Source organism: Ziziphus jujuba, chromosome 3 (genome assembly GCF_031755915.1).
Source record: "Ziziphus jujuba cultivar Dongzao chromosome 3, ASM3175591v1".
NCBI lineage: Eukaryota > Viridiplantae > Streptophyta > Magnoliopsida > Rosales > Rhamnaceae > Ziziphus > Ziziphus jujuba.
Genome location: NC_083381.1, coordinates 2,298,386 through 2,322,632, shown reverse-complemented (window position 1 = coordinate 2,322,632; position 24,247 = coordinate 2,298,386). Strand labels below are relative to the sequence as shown.

The 24,247-nt window shown below is 31.2% G+C and overlaps 1 protein-coding gene across 5 annotated transcripts; it reads left to right on the top strand.

Moving 5' to 3' along the window:
- Positions 1 to 15,249: 15,249 nt before the first annotated feature.
- On the top strand, positions 15,250 to 22,267 carry LOC107403836 (protein NLP9). 5 transcript variants are annotated; one of them, XM_025068392.3, is made up of 7 exons: positions 15,250 to 15,451; positions 15,564 to 15,653; positions 16,192 to 17,281; positions 17,984 to 18,028; positions 18,166 to 18,918; positions 19,615 to 19,738; positions 20,648 to 22,267. In XM_025068392.3, exons 3-7 carry the CDS (start codon positions 16,322 to 16,324, stop codon positions 21,766 to 21,768), a joined length of 3,003 nt encoding a protein of 1,000 aa, XP_024924160.3. In that variant the 5' UTR covers positions 15,250 to 15,451; positions 15,564 to 15,653; positions 16,192 to 16,321; the 3' UTR covers positions 21,769 to 22,267. The 5 variants fall into 5 exon arrangements, with proteins under 5 accessions (XP_024924160.3, XP_015866231.3, XP_015866233.3 ...); XM_016010745.4 differs by having other exon boundaries at positions 16,153 to 17,281; XM_016010747.4 differs by lacking the exon at positions 15,564 to 15,653 and having other exon boundaries at positions 16,153 to 17,281.
- The last annotated feature ends 1,980 nt before the right edge of the window (positions 22,268 to 24,247 follow it).

Here is a 24,247-nt window from a genome sequence, read left to right as displayed (position 1 = left end):
TTTCGTATGTGGAGCAGCCAGTACAGATTTTGGATCGCGAGGAACGCACGCTACGCAACAAGACTATTCCTCTAGTTAAGGTCTTATGGCGGAACCACTTGGTCGAGGAAGCAACGTTGGAACCCGAAGCACAGATGCGTGAGCAGTACCCGTATCTGTTCCAGTGACGTGCGGAAATTTCGAGGACGAAATTTTTGTAAGGGGGGAAGGCTGTAACACCCCGTCCCGAATCGCACCGGAATCCGTGCACGTTGACCGAGGTTGACCGTTGACCGTTGACCGAAGGGGTCAAAAGTTGACTTTTTGACTCGGTGGGAATTTCGAGTTGACCAGGGTACCGTGGCGAAGTGCATGACGCCCTGAGTTCGTAGACTAGTAGCACGTCGGAAACGGAGCTACGGTTTGAAAGTTATGGGCAAAACAAGTTGAAGTGTAAACTGTCTAAAAGGTGCCGGGAGTTGACTTTTTCTTGTGATGTAATTGTGAGTTGACTCTTGTATGGTTGTAAAGTACTCGTCGATACGAGTTCATAGACTAGCGGCACGCTTAAATCGGACATCCGGTTAAAAAGTTATGGACGTTTGAAGTTTACCGGATACCGTATTATTTTAATGTTTTTGGGTCGTGAACAGTGAAACGCCACGTGTCAGTTTCTGATTGGTCCACGTGGCATGAACAGTGTCACGCAGGGTTTTAATTTTGAAAAACTCTCGGGGAAGAGAGAGAAAGAGAGAGAAGAGAGAGAAAGAGAGAGAGGAGAGAGAAAGAGAGAGAGAGAGAGCCACCGCCGGCCACCGGATTTTGCCACTGTTCCGGCCGAGTTACTGTACACGCGCCGGACAGAAAGCTTGCCCACCTCATTTCCGGCAAAACCTCCAAATTTCACGGCGAACGGCCGCCGGACGCGCCCGGATCGGACGTCCGAAGTTTGGCGGCGATTTTTCCCCTCCACCGCCGGCCACCGCGAATCGGCACTATTCCGGCCGATATACAGTACACGCGCCATACACCCAGCATCCTCTCCTCAAGTCCGGCCTACCCACCAAAAATCACGGCCATCGGACCACCGACGCGCCGGGATCGGAGCGTTTTCCGGCGAGGGGTCGAAAATCTTCAAACGGTGATTTCTCCGCCGTCCGACCTCCGTTTTGCTCACCGTCGGTCCCGTTGGATTGCTCTCCTCACGATCTACAAATCTGCAAAATTTCACAGCAAACGGCCACCGTCGGAAATTACTGTTCCGGCGACGGTTGCCGGTGACGTGGCGGCCCGCCGGAAATTACTGTTCCGGCGAGTACCCCGAAAATTCCGGCCAGCTCCAGTCCGCAGTGTTCGACCTCCTGAACCCAAATCCGACTTCCGTTTCCACCAATTCGCGACGGTTTGGGAGAATTGCGGAGCCGAAACCCGAAAAGCTTCCCGATAAAATTCCGACCCCGTCGGGTACGATCATCGGAAATTAAGACCGGATCTGTGATTGGCATCACTCGAGCTTCGATTCGGTATATAATTCGTAAATTTTAGTTATCGTTTGGTGTTCGCTCCTCGGGTACCCATTTGGGGATTACCCGAATAAAATATTAATATTTGTGGTTTTGGTACTGTGGGTGTTTTAGGTGCACGTGCAAGTAGCGGAGTCGATCCTGCGGAGGATCTTGATTGAGATACGTGCACAAGGTGAGTGACCCACCTTCAAATTAATTTTGGGGAATTTAATTGATGAATATATTATGTGTGAATTAAATATTTGGAATTTAATTTCTATGTGCCAAATATTTATTGGATTTATTGTAGAATTATTTATGAATTTATTGGATTTAAGAAAATATGAATTCTACAATTTATGCCATGTGGAATTATTTTATGGTTTTGAGGATTTTGAAATTGGTGTGGTTTTAATGGTAAATTGGGCACGATTTGATTTTCAAATATTTCAAGGAAAATATTTGGTTATGTTGGTGATTTCAATTTTTATGAAATATGCCCATAAAATATTATGGGATTTGATTATGATATTTCGAGAAATTATTTATGCTTGGAAAAAAAATGTGGATATTTGAATTGATGGATTTGGGAGTTGGTGGATTTGAAAATCATGGAATTTATGGTATGGATTATAAGGAAATTGTGGAGAATTTCCCGGTTCAAGCGGATGGATTATGCCCGCTATGCTTATGAAAAATGTGAAATTTGTTTTATGATTTAAATTTATGGATTTTATAATTTTTAGATGCATCGTGCACGTACTGGTGTTCTGATTATGTGATATGGTATATGTGATATGGTTAGTGTGCACACGGTTGTGATTAGCGCGCAGGTGGGTGTGAGTAGCGCGCGGTTGATATTATGAGGGTGTCCTGTGGATGCCATCGGAGAGGGCGGCCATCCCCCTTTGGCCGGGACACCAGGTTAGCAGCGGCGCAGTGGGACGCCACGCGACCGTATGCCGGTTTCTTTCTATAACCTCCTGTCTGGCGGTACCTTGGGACGCTGGGTACTGTTGGCGCCACTGGTATATAGTGGGTGCATCAAATGATTTTCAGAACTGTGTTTTAAAAATAAAATGTTTGGAAACTGAATTGGAATTAAAAATATAATTGTTACCGCTTCTGGTATTTAATTGATGTCTTGGTTTTCGGGAAATATGAATAAAGGGTTTTGTGAAAATGTTTTAAAAGGGAAACCTTTCCAACTGAGAGAATTGTAAGGGTTTTGAGAGACATTATTATTTCCAAATAATTATTATTTATATACCTATTACCGTGGTATGATAGTGTAGAGTAGTAGGGTCGCTCACTGAGATGATTAGCATCTCACACTCTTAAATTCCGTTCCTCTAGGTACCAGGTTGTCGGTGTTCACTCGGAGCGGACTCGATCTTCCTCGCTGTATTTGTTCGTGCAGTACCTTGTTCTTCTTTTACTGCAGTTGTACTATTTCTTTCACTTTTACTGTATTCTGTATTTTGTAGTACTTCATAAAGCTCTGTATACTGTATGGGACACTTATGTATTTGTATTGCACTAGATTACTGTATTTTTATTTTGGAGTGCTGAAATTTGTGGAACCAGTTCGTCGTACTGTGGGAGGAATAAGGGAACAATTATAGAAGTGTGTTTTCAGTGCAGGAAATTTTGTGGTAAGTTCATCCCTTAGGGGAGGTTCTGCCGGATCTTCCACAGAAGGGTCCGGTAGGGTTTCCCTGGGATCAGGGCTTGTCTAGGGTTCCGGTGGGGAACTTTGGACGGGTCCTGACAGGTAACTCTAGAAAGACCCTGACATCAATTTATTGAATAATTATATAGCTTTTTATAAACAAATGTAATCTCTTTCATTTTAAATTAAAACATTTAGTTTAGTTTTATTCTTTTCACGGTTTATTATAAAACAATATATTCTTTTTTTTATATATATATTTTCTTATTAATCGGTTTATTATAAAACAATATATTCTTCTTCTTTTTTATATTTTCTTATTAATTTTTAAAAATATTTTCAAATATTTTAATTTTTTAATAAATATTTTTGTAGCTTTTTTAAGTACTAATGGTCAATATTTATAGTTTATAATTTTGTTTTTGATAATAATAATTTTAGATATAAATATTTTTCTAATATTCATGTTATTATCCTCTAAACTATATTAAAGTTGCATTTTAACCCTCTTAGATAATCATCAATGCTCTTCTATGAGCTCTACACATGCATTTTGCATATGTTTCATATAACACAATATAAACCAGTATGATAATTCAAAGGTTCAAATTGTCGATATCGTTTCATATCATACCAGTGAAATCTAATAAAATCCAATAAATTAATAGATGTTAATAATTATAAAAATTATTTAGTTTACTATTTCAAATAGGTGTATTAATTTGCTTTTTCTTAATTTAAATTTAAAAATATGAAACAAATAGGTCTATTTTGCAAAATTTTTAAAAATATGTTTCATTATTTAAAAGCTAAGTCAAATTTTAATATTCCAATTTGTATATATTCTAAAGGGTTAATAAGTTAGATGACAAATTATATGAAAATTTAATGAACATGTTCAAATTTATCTATTTCTACACAATAGCTTAACTAGTCGTATTTAGATGGATTAAATTTGATACAAATACAATATAATACGAACACAATTTAATGAGATATATTTCCTCATCTAATTTTTCATCAAGTAATTGATGAAATTTTAGAGATGTCTTTGCAATGCAACACATATTTGAGTTCAAAGTGTTAAATGCCAAAAAATAAGAAAAATAAAAATCAATAACCACAATGCAATAGACATTCAAGTTCAGGGGGTCATTTGTGCTAATTACTCTTGAAACGCATACGATAAAATGTTTGTGGTTTTGCTAGGAATAATGTCATTTAGTACATAAAATATTTGGATATTAATGGTCATATTGGAATTGAATTTTTCACTTTGGTTCATTGAAAACCTAAATTTGAATTTTAGTACCAATATATTTTGTATTGATTTGATGGCCCAAAAGATTTGGTAGTACTTTTATGAGGATTCAGAAAAGAAAAGGAAACACTCACTAGGACAAATGCGCCCCACATGACGGGATCCGTGTACAAGGTGAATTATCTGTTGAGGTTAGAATATTCAATGTTGAAAAAGTATCCAAGATCCTGAGGATCAAGAGTCATATGGACGATTTTGATTAGCTCAGCTCTATTCTTTATTATCGTATAGTGATATTGCTGTCTATACAAATTATATCCTCTTTTTAATTTCTTATACAACTATGCAAATCATATCGTCATTGATTATATACAAAGGAGTCAAACTTTGTTTTTCATATGTATACATATATAGAGTACAAATCCATATGGACACGCATATATATATATATATATATATAGTCTGTGTATAGTACGGATAGTCTGTATAAATATTATAAATATTGACGATAATTTTTAAATAAATTATCGTCAATATTATCATATAAATATAGTATAAAAAAATCATCATCAATATTAAAATTCGTATGTAGATCATCTACATTATAAAATTTTCTTAAATGTATATATATATATATACACATATACATTCATGCATATTTCTTTGTTTTTATGTGTGTAAATATACAATATATATGTTCAATTGATCTTTTAATCCCAAATAAAAAATAAAAATAAATAAAGAGTGGTTATTTCTTTTTGACAATCTCGATAGAAAACATCTTATTTACAGTAATTCAGTGCCTGGAAATTTTGGTATACATTAGAAGAAATTAAGTATTGTGAAAGTCATTATAAAGTTTCAAACCTTTTTTATTTTTTCTTTGGTAAATTTCCAATCCTTATATATGTAGCACTAATTTGTGAATTTAGGTTGACGATATTATATCGAGTCCGTATCAATATTATCCAATAAAATCCAATAAATTAACGAATTTTAACGAATGAAATATGATAATACACGATAAATTCATTAAACCTATTAAAAAGTAATATTTTTTAAAATTATTACAAGTTTTATAATGTTAAAATTACTTAATTTATTATTAAACATGTATTAATTGTATTAAACATGTATTAATTTATTCTTTTTTTAGTTTAATTTTTAAAAAACTAAAAATAAACAAGTCTTTGTGTAAAATTTATTTTAAAATATTATTTTATTATTTAAAAGCTAAATCAAATTTAAATTTTTAAATTGATATATATTTTTAAAGAATTAGTGGGTTAGATGATGAGTTTCATGATAATTTAATAAATGAATTCAAATTTATCTGTTTCTCCACGAAAATTTAATAAATTGTATTTGAGATAAATATATTTAATAAAAATATAATACAATACGATACAAATACAATTCAATATATGTTGCCAGATATAATCCTGGAGAACAAACTCATCATCCCCATGTCATATATGTAGTTTTTAAGCTTTGGTGTATAAATAAATTAATATGATTAAAAGTGCTTGGAAATATTTTGCACGAAATTCTGGCTTCTGTGTGACAGCGATGACAAAGACAATCACAAATTAAATAATTATATATCAATTGTTTTCTTTCTTTATTAAAAGGGCATGGTAGAATCACAATCCCAGATTCTCAAAATTTGCCAAATAAATACAATAATGTTGTTCCCCTGTATATCTTTATAAGAATCTGTCAGAGTATTTGGTCAAATTTTGAAGCCCACTTAATCTTATTTATATTATATTCAAAATATGAAGTACAGCCATATACTCATATTGTACCAAAAAAATAATAAATCAAGTGAGAGTGACTTAGTATGTTATTCAGTATTAAAAACAAAGAGTAACTAATAAGATACATAAATTATCTCAAGGGCTAACAAATCAGCGTGAATTCTACTTCTAAACTTTTAACTTAAGAAAAATTTTTATATTATGTAATATGGTGTAATAAATAATTTATTATTGAACATGTTGTAATGATATTTATATAGGATCTATATGTTTTAATTTATTATCATCATATGACATTTCATACGATTATAGAACATTAAATTTATGTTATATGTTATGATCAAAAGCGATATAGATAATATAAGATAATATAATGTAATAAATACATATAATATTTTCTCCGGGTTTTATGGCTATGCTTAATTTTCAAATTATAAGCAGCTATTCTTGAATACTATTTTACGTACAAGTTTTGGCAACTTTGATAAAGACACCAAGCAAAATTCAAAAGCTTGTCATTTATTACCAAATATATATGTAATGAAGAAAAAAAGATGAAAAAGCTTATTGGCAAATGGCCAAAATTTTTAGATAAAAGTTCTAATATATCCACAGTTTGTATCATAATTGTAACCAATTACTACGTAGCTAAAGTTTTAGCTCTAATTTGTTGCAGATAAAAGAATTTTAGCAGCAAACATTTTTATTACTATAACAAATTGTTTTTTTTTTTTTCTTTTTTCTTTCTGAGATTGAATGTAGAAATTCAAACTCAAAATTATTATTGTACAATGGATTTGCAAATTAGTATAGAAATGGAATAATTATATAAATTATAGTCAAATATGGTTTAGCCACAAATTTACTCCGTATTCAAAAACTATTCTGTCTCTTATTCTTTTTTTCCTTTTTTTTTTAATTTGGTAATAATTTTTGTACTGATTGTTAATAATTCCAACCCAGTATCTTTTTCCCTCTATGGAATCTGCAAAGGGGCATCTGGGTCAATATCTAGAACAGCTCATGGGAATAATAACATTTAGGCAAAATGCATTGGTAAAATACCAATATATTTTAGTTGGATTTTAGTCAATTCGGTACTCAAAGTCAAAACCCACTTGATTTGCTCAAATAACGGGGAAAAAAAAATGTTGCATTTCAGAGATAAGGTTATTTATTTGCTCAAAAAAAATATATAAAAAACTGATACAGGTTATACGGCCAAGTGGATGATAGCCAAATTTAAGCAAAGCAATAGAGGCTTTTTTCTCTGCCTTACCTCAGCATACAAATTAACTTTGTTATGTAGGAAAAATATAGAGATCATTCAATGCTATTGATATTTTAGTGATGTTGAATCATAATGACCTTTCTTTCATGATTTATCTCTATGTTTCATTAATTTCTACATAAAATAAACGCAAAAGAAAAAGAAAGGCCAGCTCAATTATACATACTATATATTTTGTAGCTGTTATGCGGACGTGAATGCCAATACTTAATTAATTTATTTTAAAAAAAAAAAGGAAAAAAAAATGTGGATACCAATACTTGATCGCCATGAGATTTTACAGCTTTTAATATTTTCTAACTTTAAATTTATTTATTTCATTTTTTTTGCATTTACTTATTCAGGTAAAAAAGAAATGTAGTATCACCAAAAGACAAAGTAAATAAATAAATACATAAAATAGTAAAACAAATTGTAGTGTGTATATATATATATATATATATTCAATTTTGGTAAGTGGCAAATGTTTTAAAATAGAAATTTATTGAAATGGCAATTGTTAAATATTGCAATTTCATCCTTCCTACTTTTAATTTTAAATAATTAATTGATTTTGAAATAATAAATTGAAATGATATCATTTTTAACATTTATATAGTATAGTTTTTAATATAAAAGTATTTCTAATGATGAGATAGAGTATGAAAATAAATATATCACATAAACAATATGGATAGTATTTTTAAAAATTATTTTTCAGATAAAAATGTATTATAATAATAAATGTCAAAGTAGTTGATATCACATAGATATTATCAAAATAAATATCTACTTCTATTGATATTTTGAACTAGAAAACAAAAGTAATTGAACTGGTGGACGAAAGTAATTGACAAGGTTAAGGTTTAAATGTCTTAATAATTAATGGATTTTTTTAATTTAAATTCCAACTAAGAACAATGATGAACAATTAAATTAAATTAACCAACTTAATTTAATAAGGAAAATTAACTTAGTAATCCAATTGTCCGATTGATGTGTTAATGTTGATGATCCTTCTCAAAGCTAATAAAGTTCCGACTTTATATGGGCAAAAATGACTTAGCAATTTTACGCAATGTAAGATTATTGCATTCACAAATTTTCAATTTGTACATGTACAAATCTTGTGACCTTTGATCTTGAATCAATGTAAGATTAATATTAATTAGTTAATCTCCTAAAAGATAATATTTTAGGGGGCAATCACCCTCTCTTCTTCAAAATATAACATAATATAAATTATGGGATAATGCCAAAATGGTCGTTCTATTTAAATTCTTTTGCAGATCTACCTTCTAATTTATGAAAACTATAAATCATCCCCTAAGATAATTTTAATTTTATAATATACCCTCTCTAAATTATTATGATAAAAATCAACTTTATAAATTTTGAGAATATATAGGACAAAACCCACATGAATAACACGTGAAAGAAACAAATGAAAATCAACGTAAAAAAGCTAAAAACAAATTCCAAGCAAACAACAAATGAAATCAGAAACAAATCTGCATCCAAAATATATTTTATGTCTCTGAACAAGAGCCAAAAAGCTCCAAGATTCACTGTTCCTGATCATCCTGACTCTACTTTCGCTTTCTTAATTTGTTTTATTATCTTCAAAATGCTAATTCAACAAAACTAAGAATGTATATTAGCTTATCATATATCGTCTAATTACACATTGTTCCTCCAAACAAAGTACGAGTTCCAAGCTAGTCCCAACAAATTTATATTATTAGTTACAAACACCCTCTAAATTATGTTTTGAGATTAATGTACCACTAAATCATTTATATATATATATTTATAACTTTAGTCTAATGATATGTGATTTTCTTCTAACGAATTTGGTAAGATTAGTCATGCACAGGGTACAAAAAATAAAATAAAATATAATAACATGAAAAATATAATTAAGGTGAAAAATTTAAAGGGTAAGTGAAAAATGTAAAGTAATTTAAAGGGTAAATGCTATTAACCCTTATATTTATGTTGAATTATCACTCGTTATATATAAAAATTTAAAAAAACTTTTACATGTAAATCATCACATTTTCATATATAGTTAAACATTAATTGACGTTTGTATAATTTAAGTCATTGAACTCTTATATGAAAAAGAAGAATGGATAAATTTAATAAACTAAATTGATTTATCCACCGTAATCTTATTTATTTAATTAATAATTGATTTTTAATATTGATATTCAATTTTTTTATGCAAACTAAATTATATAGTTTATTTCTTTAAAAGAAGATCATATAGTTTATTTGTGTCATAAATATATAGTTTATTTTTTGTTGTTTCAGTCATAAACAAACTTATATAGTTACTATGTAGTTTTAATTATTATTATTATTATTTATAAAAGTTATGGAATTCTTAGTGCATGATCAGAATTGAATAATAATAGTGTATTAATTTTATATAATTTTTTTTATAAATTTTAAAATAAAGTTGGTTTAGTGGTCAGATGTCAGTTTATTAATAGTGAATAGAAATAAAAACATAAAAATAAAATAAAGATAGATCATCCTTTGTCCAAAATATCGCGCTTTTGTCGCTTCTATGTGAATCAATCAATCGTTGATCCGAAGATTTAATTAATTGATTTCATTTAATTATTATTTTTATTTTTTAAAAGAACAAACCTAGCTGTACATGAGAAAAGTAAAATTCATTTTTTTTTGTTTTGAACGCAGAGTTAAATAACATTTTTCGAGAACTTGGATAAATTTTAACGATGGGTTGACAAAACTGACAATTACCCAAAATAAAAAAAAAATAAAAAAATAAGAAATTTTGGTGAATAAAATAAGGAAATTGGTAAAAAGGTGACAGGTGAGAATTAGGTGTCCAAGAGAATCAAAAGCGGGTTGGAATCTGATTCCCTCTCCAACAACCCTACGATTCCATTTCTTCTCTCCCATCCTCCCTCCAAAGATTCACTTTCCCTCTTTCTCTCTTCTCTTTCCACGTGTCCCTTCACCTGCCCCCACCTCATCTTTCTGTTATATACTAAAAAAATATAAAATTCTAATATATTTTCCAATTACTGTATCACCACTCTTGTACCACTGAATCTTTTTTCTTTTTTTTTTTTGTTGATGGGACAACTGAATCTTCTTAAAAATAATAGTAATGACAATGAGCATCTAATTTACATTTTTAACCCTCCCTTAAACAAAGAATTATATTTTGCTTTCATTTTTTTTTTGTTTCTTTTTAATATTATGAATATATAGATTTATATTTGGAATTATTGTACAAGAAAATTGTGGTTTTACTTGGATTTTAGTTTTTTAATTTTAAAATAATTTATTTAATATTAAAATTATTAAAATATTTATGAAATAATATAATAATATTTAATTATTTTATTTTTTTTATTTATTCATTTAAGGAAAATTTCATTAAACCTTTTAATTTCACCATAATTACAATTAGACCTTAGGCTTTGGAAAAATCATCATTAATTTTTTATATTTATTAAAATAGATCCATTTGTTAATTTCTTCAGTCAAAGATTACAGAATGATAAAAAATCAGCATTTTGTGATTAAATAATTCTGTAAAAATACAATTATAATGTTTAATTGCTAAAATTAACTGCTAAAAAATGACAAATAGGATTTAAATAATGATTTTTCAAAAGTATGGATCTAATTGTGATCAAGATAAAATTAAAGTGATCTAAATGAAAATTCTCCATGATTTATTAAATTATCCAAACCATCTAATACGAACAAAATTGTAAAACAAAATAAAAAGAATAACAGTTTATTTTTCCTTTAATTTTTATAGTAACTGGTTTACAGCTTTCTAAGACTTCTTTATCATTTTATTCAATTTGTTTTGGTTGACCTAATACATGTAATTAATATATAAAGAAAATATCTGCCCTATATGAAAAGAGAAAATCTTATCTTATTTATAAAATATTAATTTAATATAGAGTATACTTGATGAAATACTCCTTCCATGCAAGCTGGCAACGAGCAAGACAGGTAGCAAAATTGTATCGTAATAAGAAACATAAAAAAAATTATTTATTTTTGATAGTTTTAGGGTGGACAAAATCCAATCCAACCCGTTCAATTCATCCAATCCAATCCATTTTTAACGGTTTGGATTGGATTTTTACATCAATTGGATTTGATTGGATTCAAAATATTATAAATTGTATGAATTGGATTGGTTATGGATTGGAAATATAAATCTAATCCAATCCAAATAATATATTATATAACTAAAAAATTATATATTTTTTAATTTTTTCATTTTTATATATTAATTTTTAAATTTTTTTTCCATTTTTATATGTTGATTTTTAATATATATATATATATATATTTTTTTTTTCTTTTACATCCTTATATCCTAAATCCCAAATCAAATTATAAGTTGTAACCCTAAACTTAAACATTTACCTTTGTTGTCACCCACCACCAGTCCATCATCATCACTATAGTATATATATATTTTTTACATCCCCATCATATATATATATATACATATATTGTATCCAATTGTTACATTTATATATACATATATAAATGTTTAAATACAATCTATTGCTAATTTTATTGTTTTGATCTTTGTAGAACTTACAGAATCAACTAAAATTAGTGAACCTGTCAATGTTGATTGATTTATGATTTAACAAAGTTTTAAGGTTTAAAAAAAAAAAAAAAAGGAATTCTGCATTGATTCTTGAGTGAATGAATTTTGACGAATGTAATATTTTACATTATTTGTTTTAACAATTTTAATTTGATTTTATAGGAGTGAGATGATGACATTAATGTTTACTATTTAATAATGCATGATGTGTATCATTTGCTACATTTTCTTCTTTATTTTCCATTGTAAACTATGTTGTATTATTCTAATTGTATTTTATGTTTGGATAATTATAATTATTATTTATATTTTATATTTGAAAAATCTTTTACTTGTGTTATATATTTATAAATTAGTAAGTTTCAAACAGATCAACCAATCCAAACCAAATTGATTATAAATGGTTTGATTTGGTTTGGATTTAATGTTTTAATGGTTTGAATTGGATAATAAATTAGAAAAACCGATATGTATGGATTGGGTTGTATTTCGGTCCAAAACCGAACCAACCCAATCCATGTCCATCATCCCTAGATAGCTTTATTTAATTATAGAATATGATAAATTTAATTATATGAAACCAGACACATTAAATGATTTATTAAATAAGTACCAATTTGATATATTGGAAAAGTATGTTAATATATGACTTTTTTTTTCCTTTTTAAGGCAATATCTTAAAAATGTATTAAATTAATCTTAAAATAGTAGGGAAAAAAAAACAATTATTATTTGTTTTTTCTAGTTTTTTTAATCATTAAAATAGTATAAAAGTTTTGATTGAATTAGATCATGGTATCATTGAATTAGAGATATACTCAATATTGGCATAGCTCAAACAAATATTAACAGATTAAAGTTTTTTTTTTTTTGAAATATAAATCAAATTTTATTAGGCAGAACCAGCTAGCTTACATAAATCATATTGAATCATAGCAAGAAGCCACTCTGACCACCCCTACTCCATTCATGAAACATAATAATCAATATAAGAGCATGACGAACAACAACATAAACTACTAAGTTAGCTTTTCTAGGAACATAACAACAATATGAATCAAGAAAACTAGCTAACAAAACAATCCACCAACATCCTCAATCAAATAACAATTAACACCCAAGTAATTGCTTTAATCCAGAAGCATCTGAATTGGAAGTAATGAATCACTCTCCACCAAATCATTAGTAAAACCAGATTGGATAGCAAATAAAATGCCTTCTTTTAAAGCCCACAACTCAGTTGTCAATATAGAACACACATGAAATAATAGAAGTGTAAGAGCTGCCATTAATTCACCATCTAAGTTCCTCATTACCAAATCCACACCTGTAATGCCATCAATTTCCTATAGTGCACCATCTTCATTAATTTAAACACAACCAGAGGTAGTTAATGCCATTAATGTTCATATTAACATAGTATAGTTATACTAGAAAACAAGAAAATATTATGGGCTTTAGGTTGGTTTTTTGAAGCAACCGTCATGCCAATTTGTACTTTTAATAGACAAGATATTAGAGAAAGTCATTAATATATATGCTATTTATTTATTTATTTCCAAAAATTTTCAGCTTCTTTGATGAGGTTTATGTTTATGGTCTCGTTACTACTTTTTAAGATTGCTTTTGATTTTTAAATATGCATATCTGAATTATTATTACAATAGGTATTTTATAATACCAAATTAATGAGAGAGAGAGAGAGAGAGAGAGAGAGAGAGAGAGAGAGGAACAACTATAGGATTATTTTTAAATATTGATGTATTTTTTTCTTAAAAAATAAAAGAAAAGAAAAATATAAGTGAAAGGAATAACTAAAATTGAACATTAAAAGTGAAAGATTTAGAAAAGAAAAAAATTTCATTTAAACCTTTTAATTTTGTCTTAATTACAATTAAACTCTATATTTTTGGAAACATCATTTAAATCTCATTTATTAGTTTTTAATAGTTAATTTTAACACTTAAATATTATAATTATATTTTTACAATATTATTCAATTATAAAATATTAATTTTTTAATTTTTTTCTATGACCTTTAATTGGAAAAAAAAGTTATAAATGGATCTATTTTAATAAATATAAAAAATTAAAAAAAAAATAATTTAAAAAAATGTGGTATTTAAATATAATTATATATGTTAAAATTGAAGGGTTTAAATGAAGTTTACCGAATACAAAATGACCACAAACCAAAAGTTTAAACAAAAACGTTCACAAAAAATTATTTTAATTACATAAAATTCTTTTGCAGATAACTAAATTGTAGAAGAATATTGTCGCTCTACAATTTTCTAAAGCAATGTCAGCTCTATATTTTGTGAAAATATCAAATAGATCCATCTCTTATAATTTATTTATTTTCATCCTTTTAGCTTTTTGACAGATTTGACAACAAGGTATCACCTAACATCTAACATATTATTACCACATAGAAATTTGAAAAAAAAAAAAAAATTGAAGACATGATCTATAACCTAAAATTTTAGCTCTGTCTAATACCCTTGCACTTTAAAAAACTGTACACATAAATATTTTTTTTTGGTGATATTTTTAAAAATGTTCTAATATCCACCTAGTAATAATAGATCATACAAATATCTTACATGATATATTGGTGTCGAAATTTTAAAAGTTTTTAACCAAAACACTATTTGATATTTTTATAATAGGAATGCTAAAATATCAAAATGTTGTTAAAAAATATTTAAAAAGTGATATCTGTTATAATGTATTATTAATTAATATATTTATATAATTCAAATATAAATAAAATATAAATTTTTAAATGGATTAATAAATAAAAAATATTAATTTTTTAAAAATTTTTGATGAATATCTTTATAATTTTTCTAAAAATGCAAGTATAAAATTTCTAAAAATTAAATACATAAAAAAAGCAAAAATAACCTACACATCCTGCTCAGAGAGAGAGAGAGAGAGAGAGAGAGAGTTATTCATAAAAAAAAAAAAAAGAAGATAATTGTTCTCTAATTTTCTTATGAAAAAGTGGATAGAAAAGAAAAAGATAATTGTTCTCTAATTTTCTTATGAAAAAGTGGAGGGTAATTTTGGAAATAGAAAATCATGGGCAAGTTGGCTTGGACCAACTAAATTTGCATTTCTTAAAAGCCAAACAGTGTTCTGCAATTGGATTTCGTTTCAATTTTTTCTTCTTTCCATTTTTTAACACCAAAATCCTCTGTTCGGTTCCAACTCGTTTTTTTTTCTCTTTTGGAGATTAAAGAAAAAGAGAGAGAAAGTTATTTGTAAGCTCTAGTATATATATATATACATATATTGTTTATACCCCCCCAAAAAAAAAGAGAAGAGAAAAAAGAAAAAACAGAGACTTGCTATTTTTGGTAACTTTGGTAAGCTCCACTCTCTGAATGCTAACCCTCCATAAAGCCATCAACTCTACCAACCCAACGCTTAGGGTTTGCTTTTTTTGGAAAATTCACACGTCATTCACTCTCTCTCTAGGTTCATTGGAATTTGATGCCAGTCAATCCGAGTTTCGAGGTCTTTGACTTTTGAAGGACGAGTTCCTTTTTGAAGTTTCAGATGCTCTAGGTCGGTTTTCTTGGAAGCTATTAGTTTGAGTTGCGCTTTTGGGTTTGTGAAAATTTTGAATTGGGAATTCTGAATTGGCTTCTGGGATTTCATATTTGGTTCATTTGAGTTCAATTTCAGCTTAATTTAGGTCCATTTTCTGTTCAATTTTGTTGAATTTTGATGCCCCATGTTGCATACGCATGCTTACATATTCATACATAAGCATATTTGTGTATGTGAGGACGAATCTGAGATGGGTTTTGTGAGTGTTTGCTGATTATGAGCTGTGGATTTTTCTTGCAGTAACATACGGCGGTTTCCCGGGAACATAAATATTGATAGTGTCTTTCTTTTGTCATTTTTCTCATAAATTTTTTACTAACTTTTCGCGAATAAATAATTGTTATTATTATTATGTGGTGGAATAGTGATAAATTTTCCACCTTTTTGTTTTTCTTTGCTTTGTGCTGCATACGCGAAAGATTAGAACACTGATTTTGTATTATGGGTGGTGCAGACTTTGAGTGCTGATTGGTGTATTTGGTGATATGTTAAGGTGATATCTAAGCATAAAGTGAAAGGTGAAATGATGACAAACGCTAAGAGTCTTGGTATGCATATGGAGAAAAGACAACAAGGAGGGAAGGATAGAACTTTAACTGGAATTGTAAGAGTTTGACCTGAAAATGGAATACCCTATTTCATCTAAAGAGAAGGGGATTGAGAATTGGGCATCTTCAAGAGCGCAGGTAGAGAGTATGGCTTCATTTGATGGTGGCACTAGGAATTCGTTGGCAGAGGATATGTTCAATAACATTTCAGAGTTCATGGATTTCGATAATTATGCTGGATGGTGCGATAGCTCACCAGCAGTAGATCAGATGGCTGCCTCTTATGGCTTGCCTTCATATCCATCGGTGTCTTACGCGCCTATGGATGCCTTCAACTTCACTGAACAGAGTATTGGGTCACTTCCTGTGGCTGAAGCTGGTGGAGATTTCAATTTAGAGAAGGGTCCCCTTAATTATGGAGACAAAACTGTGTTTCAGCAAGTGGACAACCAATATGGCTTGTCATCAAATTCTAATGTTGCTAATGAGTCAGTTACAAAACAAAGCGATGGCTCCTTTCAGCAAAATAATGTTGTGGATGTAGCAAATTCCATTATCTCTAGGCCGCCGGCGGTGTCACTTGATGAGAAAATGCTAAAGGCACTATCCTTGTTTAAAGAGTCTTCTGGCGGGGGAATTTTGGCGCAAGTCTGGGTTCCCATGAAGCATGGTGACCAGTACTTCTTGAGCACTTGTGAACGGCCCTATTTACTTGATCATATGCTTGCAGGATATCGTGAAGTGTCAAGGTTGTATAGATTCTCTGCAGAAGGGAAACAAGGCTCTTTCCCAGGGCTTCCTGGCCGTGTGTTTATGTCCAAAATTCCAGAGTGGACTTCGAATGTTGGTTATTACAGCAAGACTGAGTATCTGAGGGCAGATCATGCACATAATCATCAGGTCCGTGGTTCTATTGCCCTACCAGTTTTTGATTCTGAGCCTGAAGTGTCATGCTGTGCAGTTTTGGAACTTGTCACTACAAAAGAGAAATCCAATTTTGACTCAGAGATGGAAGTTGTTTGTCGCTCACTCCAGGCTAGTTTTCTCTCAGTTTGCACATCGCGTGAAACTCTTTCTCATTTTCTATTTCTGTTTTCGACATCTTGTTTTATGTGTGTATTTCAATGGTAACTAAATGAGGCCACCCGTAGTTTTGATGGAGCAATATCCTATCTCTTTTTAATAACCAAAAAAATATCCTTGCTCATTTTTGACATTTTTATTTTAAAATTCTCGAGTTTCTATTATGGAAATAAAATCATGATTGAAAGGTAAAAACTTGGATGTGTTTTCTGAATTTGATGCATTTATTCAGAATTGTTCATCATTTGAACTTATAGTTCTCCCCTCTAAGCATATGACATCTGTAATTCTTGTTGTTTCACCCTTTTCTTTTTCGATGCATTTAGTCCATGCTTATATGTCATGTCAATATCATATTAAAATTATCCGAGTCCTTTCTTTCTGTTAAATTCTGAACGTCATGCCGATATTCCTGTATGAGGAATGATTTTTCACTATTCTCTTCATATCATTTTTCCTGGAACCATCTTATAGTTCTTAGACGGCTGCTTTAAAAAATTTGGCTGAGAACCTTATCTTTGACATTTATTTTTAATGCTTAGCATCAATTTGAGGAGCACTTACTGAAAATTGAGTATGCAGTTCATATTTAACTCCTGAATTGTTATATGTGAAATCATAAAGTTGACCCATTACAACCATGATTGTTTGTAGGCTGTGAATTTAAGGACCAGTGTGCCTCCTCGGCTTCTTCCCCAGGTACTTATTAAAATCACTGTATTATTTTTCATGGATTCTCTCCCATTTACCACCAAAAGAAAAAAGAAAAAAAAAAACAAAATAGTAAGCAACTTTTGTTACTTATGCATTTCGTACTTTGATCTTTGTATTTTCAGTGCCTTTCCGAGAACCAAAAAGATGCATTAGCTGAGATTGTTGATGTTCTACGAGTTGTATGTCATGCACATAGACTACCACTAGCTTTAACATGGATTCCATGTTGTTATACTGAAGGAGCTGGTAAAGAAAATATGGGACTACACGTTAGAGAGGGTAACAAAAGTTCAAATGGAAAATCTATACTTTGCATTGAGGAAACGGCTTGTTATGTCAATGATAGAGCAATGCTAGATTTTGTGCGTTCATGTGTGGAAAATTATCTTGAGGAAGGGCAAGGTTTAGCTGGAAAAGCCCTTCAATCAAATGTTCCCTTCTTCTTTCCTGATGTGAAAACATATAATATATATGAGTATCCACTTGTTCATCATGCACGGAAATTTGGTTTGAATGCTGCTGTGGCAATCAGGCTAAGGAGCACCTACACAGGTGATGAAGATTACATATTAGAGTTATTTCTCCCTGTCAACATGACGGGGGCTTTGGAGCAACAACTTTTGTTAAACAACCTCTCCAGAACCATGCAGAGAATATGCAAGAGCTTGAGAACAGTTTCAGAGACACAATTAAGTGGGGCAGGATTCTCTGATATTGAATTTCAGAAGGGATCAATTCAAAACTTCCCTATTATGTCAAGGGGAAATTCACAAAATGCATTATCAGATAGTGATGTGAATTCCATGGAGGGGATGATCTTGAATATTCCTGACCAAAAGAATGAGGGAATTGAAGCAGATATTCCTTGTGAACAGGTATTATTTCAAGCCGTGTCCTTCTATGTATACTTGCAAGTAATTTGTTCCATGCTTCTGGGTCATATTCTGTCTAATTTTTAACATATGCTGGTTTTAGTGGCTCTTAAGAAGTTTATTACCTGTTTATGTAATGTAATTGAGGCATCCTTTTCTTTTCGGGTTAAATTACTGTAAGCGAAATGTGTCCTGCTATCCTTTAAGAGATCTGACTGGGTTGATTTATATTTAAAGTCGGAAGAAAACTGTTTAATGTAAGTTACTTCCATTATGAAAACTTTATATTTCTAATAATTTGATAGACAATAGTGTCGTATTCTCCTTTGTATGTATGTAGTATATACCTTTATCTATACTGATAGATACATGCATACATACATATTCCAGTATATGTATGCATGCTTGCACTTATGCATGTGTATTAAATCAATACATGCCTAAAATAGAGATTAGTTGCGAGGTAGTATAAGTATGATATTTTTGTAATTGGGCCTTAAAAAAAGGGAACCTAAAGCATCATTAGTTTGCAGAAGAAAGTATAAGAAAGGGAATATCAATTCTCATTAAGGTTTTCACGCTATAAAGAAAATGTCTCTCAGTGGGTTTATTAAACTTGATTACCTGCAGAGATTTGAGATGTTCTTGGTGAGTCTCAAACAATTTGGGGAATGAGCTGACAGTCTTGACTTTCTGTAGGCTGTGGGCGGACCAAGAAGGCAAATGGAGAAAAAGAGAAATACAGCAGAGAAAAATGTGAGCTTGAGTGTCCTCCAGCAATACTTCTCTGGAAGTCTTAAAGATGCTGCAAAAAGCATTGGAGGTGCGACTCTGCCATGTTTGCTTTATTGTTAAAGCACTGAGTTTTATGTTTATTGCTGGTTATTATGCATTGGTTTCCTCTTCTCTCTCTCCCTTAAAGTTATTGCACATGATTTAAAAATTCAAATTGATGACAGATTTATATTTATAAAAATACAGCGTAAATTTATTTTTGTAGTGCTGTATAAACTTGATCATTTACCTTAGCTTATTTTGATAAATTCGTTTGAAATCGAATGTGCCGTGCATAAGAAAGTTTTTCCTCTAGAATTAAAGAGCAGAAGATTACTCCTATATTATGTAGGTAATGGAGCAAAAACCAAACCCAGAGTAGCTTGGGTGGGCTATAGATATAATATGATAGATACACAAATAAATTAATTCTTTACACTCTTGGAATACTTAACATGGATACACGAAATTAGAATACAAAGTTGCTATATCCTTGACAAAGTAGAATATGCTAATGAATGTAGTTTCTTACATGCATCATTTTCTTGTACGTTATCAATTATCTAATAGTTGTAATTTTAATTAATTTTTCCTTTGAACAACAAATACGTCTGATTTAAGTATTAGTCAAAGAAGTTTGCCAACAAACCTTAGTAATTTTTCCTTTGTAATTTATTAACTTTTTACTGTTATGTTAGTGTCATCTAGTATATCCAGTATGTTTCCATTGAAACATTCAAAAAAATCTGATGCATTACCAAGTATAAAGAAAATGTTTTCAAATTTTGGGTATTTAGGAGTTTCTGGATACATTTCTTTATTGGATAGGGACATGACACTGATTTATGTCATTTTATTGAACAATAGAATCAAGTCAAATAATATTTTAAGCGAATTGTACTATATATATAAATTTTATTTATTTATTTTATTTTTTATTTTTTATTTTTTTGTGTAGTGTGTCCTACTACACTGAAAAGGATCTGTAGGCAGCATGGAATATCAAGATGGCCATCTCGTAAGATAAATAAGGTAAATCGTTCGTTAAGGAAAATACAGTCTGTGCTTGATTCTGTGAAGGGGGTGGAAGGAGGTTTGAAGTTTGACCCAACTACTGGGGAGTTTATGGCAACAGCCTCTGTAATCCAAGATTTTGATACACAAAAAAATCTGCTCTTCCCTGAGAAGATCCAATCAATGCGGAACCCAGAGCTGATTACCCAGCATGCAGTTCAAGCCACTACAGTGCCTTTTACTGAGGGTGAGGATTTCGTAATTAAGCTGGAAGAAGACGAGTATTGTGTGGGTGGAAACATCCCGATTCAAAATTCTTGTGAGATGGAATCCAAGAAGCTTAATACTCCCATACTTAATTCTAATGGAAGCTCTATGCCAATTTCAATTGATACTGGATCAAATCAACCATGTACCTTTGTCACCAGGCTTCAGAATTGTCCTGAAAATGCTTCCCTTCCTTCTTATATTGTAAAAGGAGTAAAGCAACTGAGTCAAAACAAGTACAGTATGAAATTAGAGAATTCTGATTGGCACTTTGCATCCCGCAGCTCAAGTTCCATGGCTGCTGCTGATGAGATGGATGCAGGAGGGGATGATGACGATGGGATTCTTGAACATAACCAACCTACTTCTTCAAGCATGACTGACTCATCAAATGGTTCTGGTTCAATGGTGAACGACTGCTCATCGGGGTCTCAGGGCTTCGATGAGCATAAGCATCCTAAAGGCAAAAGAAACTGTGTTGATGGTGAATCTAAAATTACAGTGAAAGCTACTTATAAAGAAGATACAATCAGGTTCAAGTTTGAGCCTTCTGCAGGGTGTTTCCAACTGTATGAGGAAGTCGCACGGCGGTTCAAGTTGCAAAATGGGACATTTCAACTCAAGTATTTAGATGATGAAGAGGAATGGGTGATGTTGGTGAGTGAATCGGATCTGCAGGAGTGTCTTGAGATATTAGACGATATTGGAACGCGTACTGTGAAGTTCCAAGTTCGCGACAAGCCTTGTGGCCTGAGCAGTTCTGGCAGTAGCAATTGTTTTTTGACAGGAAGTTCATAACAGCTCGGATGATGAGATGGAGTTGAATTTTTCTTTCTACTTTCTTAAAAGTTTTCATGATCCTGCTTGGGTTTTGTACTTTGGATGAGGTCATGTAATTATACTAAGGGGGTATGAGGGGCATTTTGGCGAACATGATAGGACAGTTAGGTCTGTCCATTCATAATTTGACTGTCTGCCAAATTATGAGATGGGAAATTACCACTCTTTCAGATCAAATTGTCCCTATAAGCCAATAAAACTACCATTTAGAAGTTGGCTGTGCTACTTGCATGGATTTGTTATATAGTTGGAAAATTCTGATGAGGAAGGAAAATATGACCCACATGAAACCCCATGAATGTCAATGTATAGGTCCTTATAGAAGTAGATATGGAGCATGTTGTATTCATAGCAAAAATAGGTTGATGATGCTCTGCAGAGCTTGAATAGGAGTCTGTATAGATACTATATTTATATTACATAAAAAAAAAAAAAAATCAGTAGTTTTTATATGGCTTGAGCTGGCTTTTTGCAATTATTTTGCAATTATGCTATAATAATTTTAAATTATTTCATTGGCCGTAGGTTCTTTTTATATTAACTTATTGATATGGAGACCTTGAAAATACTAAAAATCATAGTTCAAGACAGTTACAGTTTTCATATCTGATTGAATTGCATTTTTGCTTTCATGTATAGTGAATTGATCTCTGACAGGCTTACTTGTTTGTTTATTTTTTATGCGTTTTGTTGTACCTTAAAAACTGACTGGAACTCTCTGCTTGGACTTTCATTTAATTGTTAATCAGGGGTTTTTGTTTGATTACTGAATGAGGTTTGTTTATTTTGGATTTTTCTTCTGATGCTGTAATTACATGTTCATAATACAATGTCTTGCTCCAGACTCTCGATTACCTTTACAGAGAAATAGGAGACCATAGAATCTCGTTTAAATAGCTTAACATCATTTAGCTCTTCTGGTTCTCTCATCACTACTTTGATACAGCTCGCACGAGCCAAAATGCATCATCAGCAACCCAACAAAAGTAAGGAGTTGTCCACCTTCACTTGAGTAATGGTATCATCTCCCATTTGTTGTTCCCCAACTCTTTTAGCATTTTGGCTTGCTGACATGCATCAGAAAGCACAGATCCAGATCCTTCCGTTTGCAGGAAGGTAAAAATAGCAGTACGTAACCGATGCAAGGATAAGATGACAGGCTTTATAACAACCTCGTCAAGGTAAGAAAATTCCTGTAAGCGAAAAAGTATTTCTGTTTCCTCACAGGATTCTAGGAATTTGACGTTGGCAATACCTGCCATTCTAGATATCATTTTAGGCTTCTCAAGTAACAATTATATCAGGTAATCCGATATTAGCTTGCTGCATTCACGATACTCTATTAACGGTGTTCTCATCATCAGTGTAATAGCAGAGCTCAGTAGTGATATGCAGCTTTAGCTGGCTCTGGTCGTAATCACTGTCTGTCAAAGTAGACAACAATATTCTTGAAATATCAGTATCCATATTGCTATAAATTGTTGTTGTAGAACCCAATCACCTCTAGATTTTCTAGTGTCACTGGCAACCGAAGATTTCTGGTGCAGCACAAGAAAGATGATAACTCCATTTTTTTTATAGTCAGTGACTCGTTGTTGGATATGTTTTTAGTTCCACATGAAAATTTCTTAAGGCCACATCTAAGGATTTTCTTTAGGCAACAGCCGGTGAAGCCAAACCCTGGGCCAGTTTCAGACCATCAAGGAAACAGAAATCGAGTAGACGGTACCAAGTACTTATTTCTCAATGTATTTCTAAACCTGCCGTACCATTCAAAGGGAATGAGATCCTTGAGTAATTCAGCTAGAAAGGAGGAGGAAGCTTTGCTTTTGAAAGCCACAATGGTCTAATCAGAAAGGATGCGCATTAAAAACAATATTGCATCAAGGCAAATGGCATTAATGAGCAAGGCATAGGTAATGTGAACATCAAATATACGAAAATCATGGTGTTTGTTCACGACCAGAGAACAATACATGAGGCCAATCATCAGCAAAGCCATTGAAACAACTCGAAAAACATTTCCTTTCTTGGTATGAATACATATCGTTTCTTGGCAGTAGCAATTGTTTTTTGACAGGAAGCCCATAACAGTTCAGATGATGAGATTGTGTTGAATTTTTCTTTCTACTTTCAAAAAAGTTTTCATGATCCTTCATGGGTTTTCCACTTTGAATGAGGTCATGTAACTATACTAAGGGGGTATGAGGGGCATTTTGGCGAACATAACTGGACGGTTAGGTCTGTCCACTTCACAATTTGGCTTTTTGCCAAATTATGAGATGGGAAATTATCACTCTTTGGGACCAAGTTATCCCTATAAGCCAATAAAACTACCATTTTGAAGTTGGCTGTGCTATTTTCATGGATTTGTTATATAGTTAGAAAATTCTGAAGAGGAAGAGAAAATATGACCCGTAGGAAACCCCATGAATGT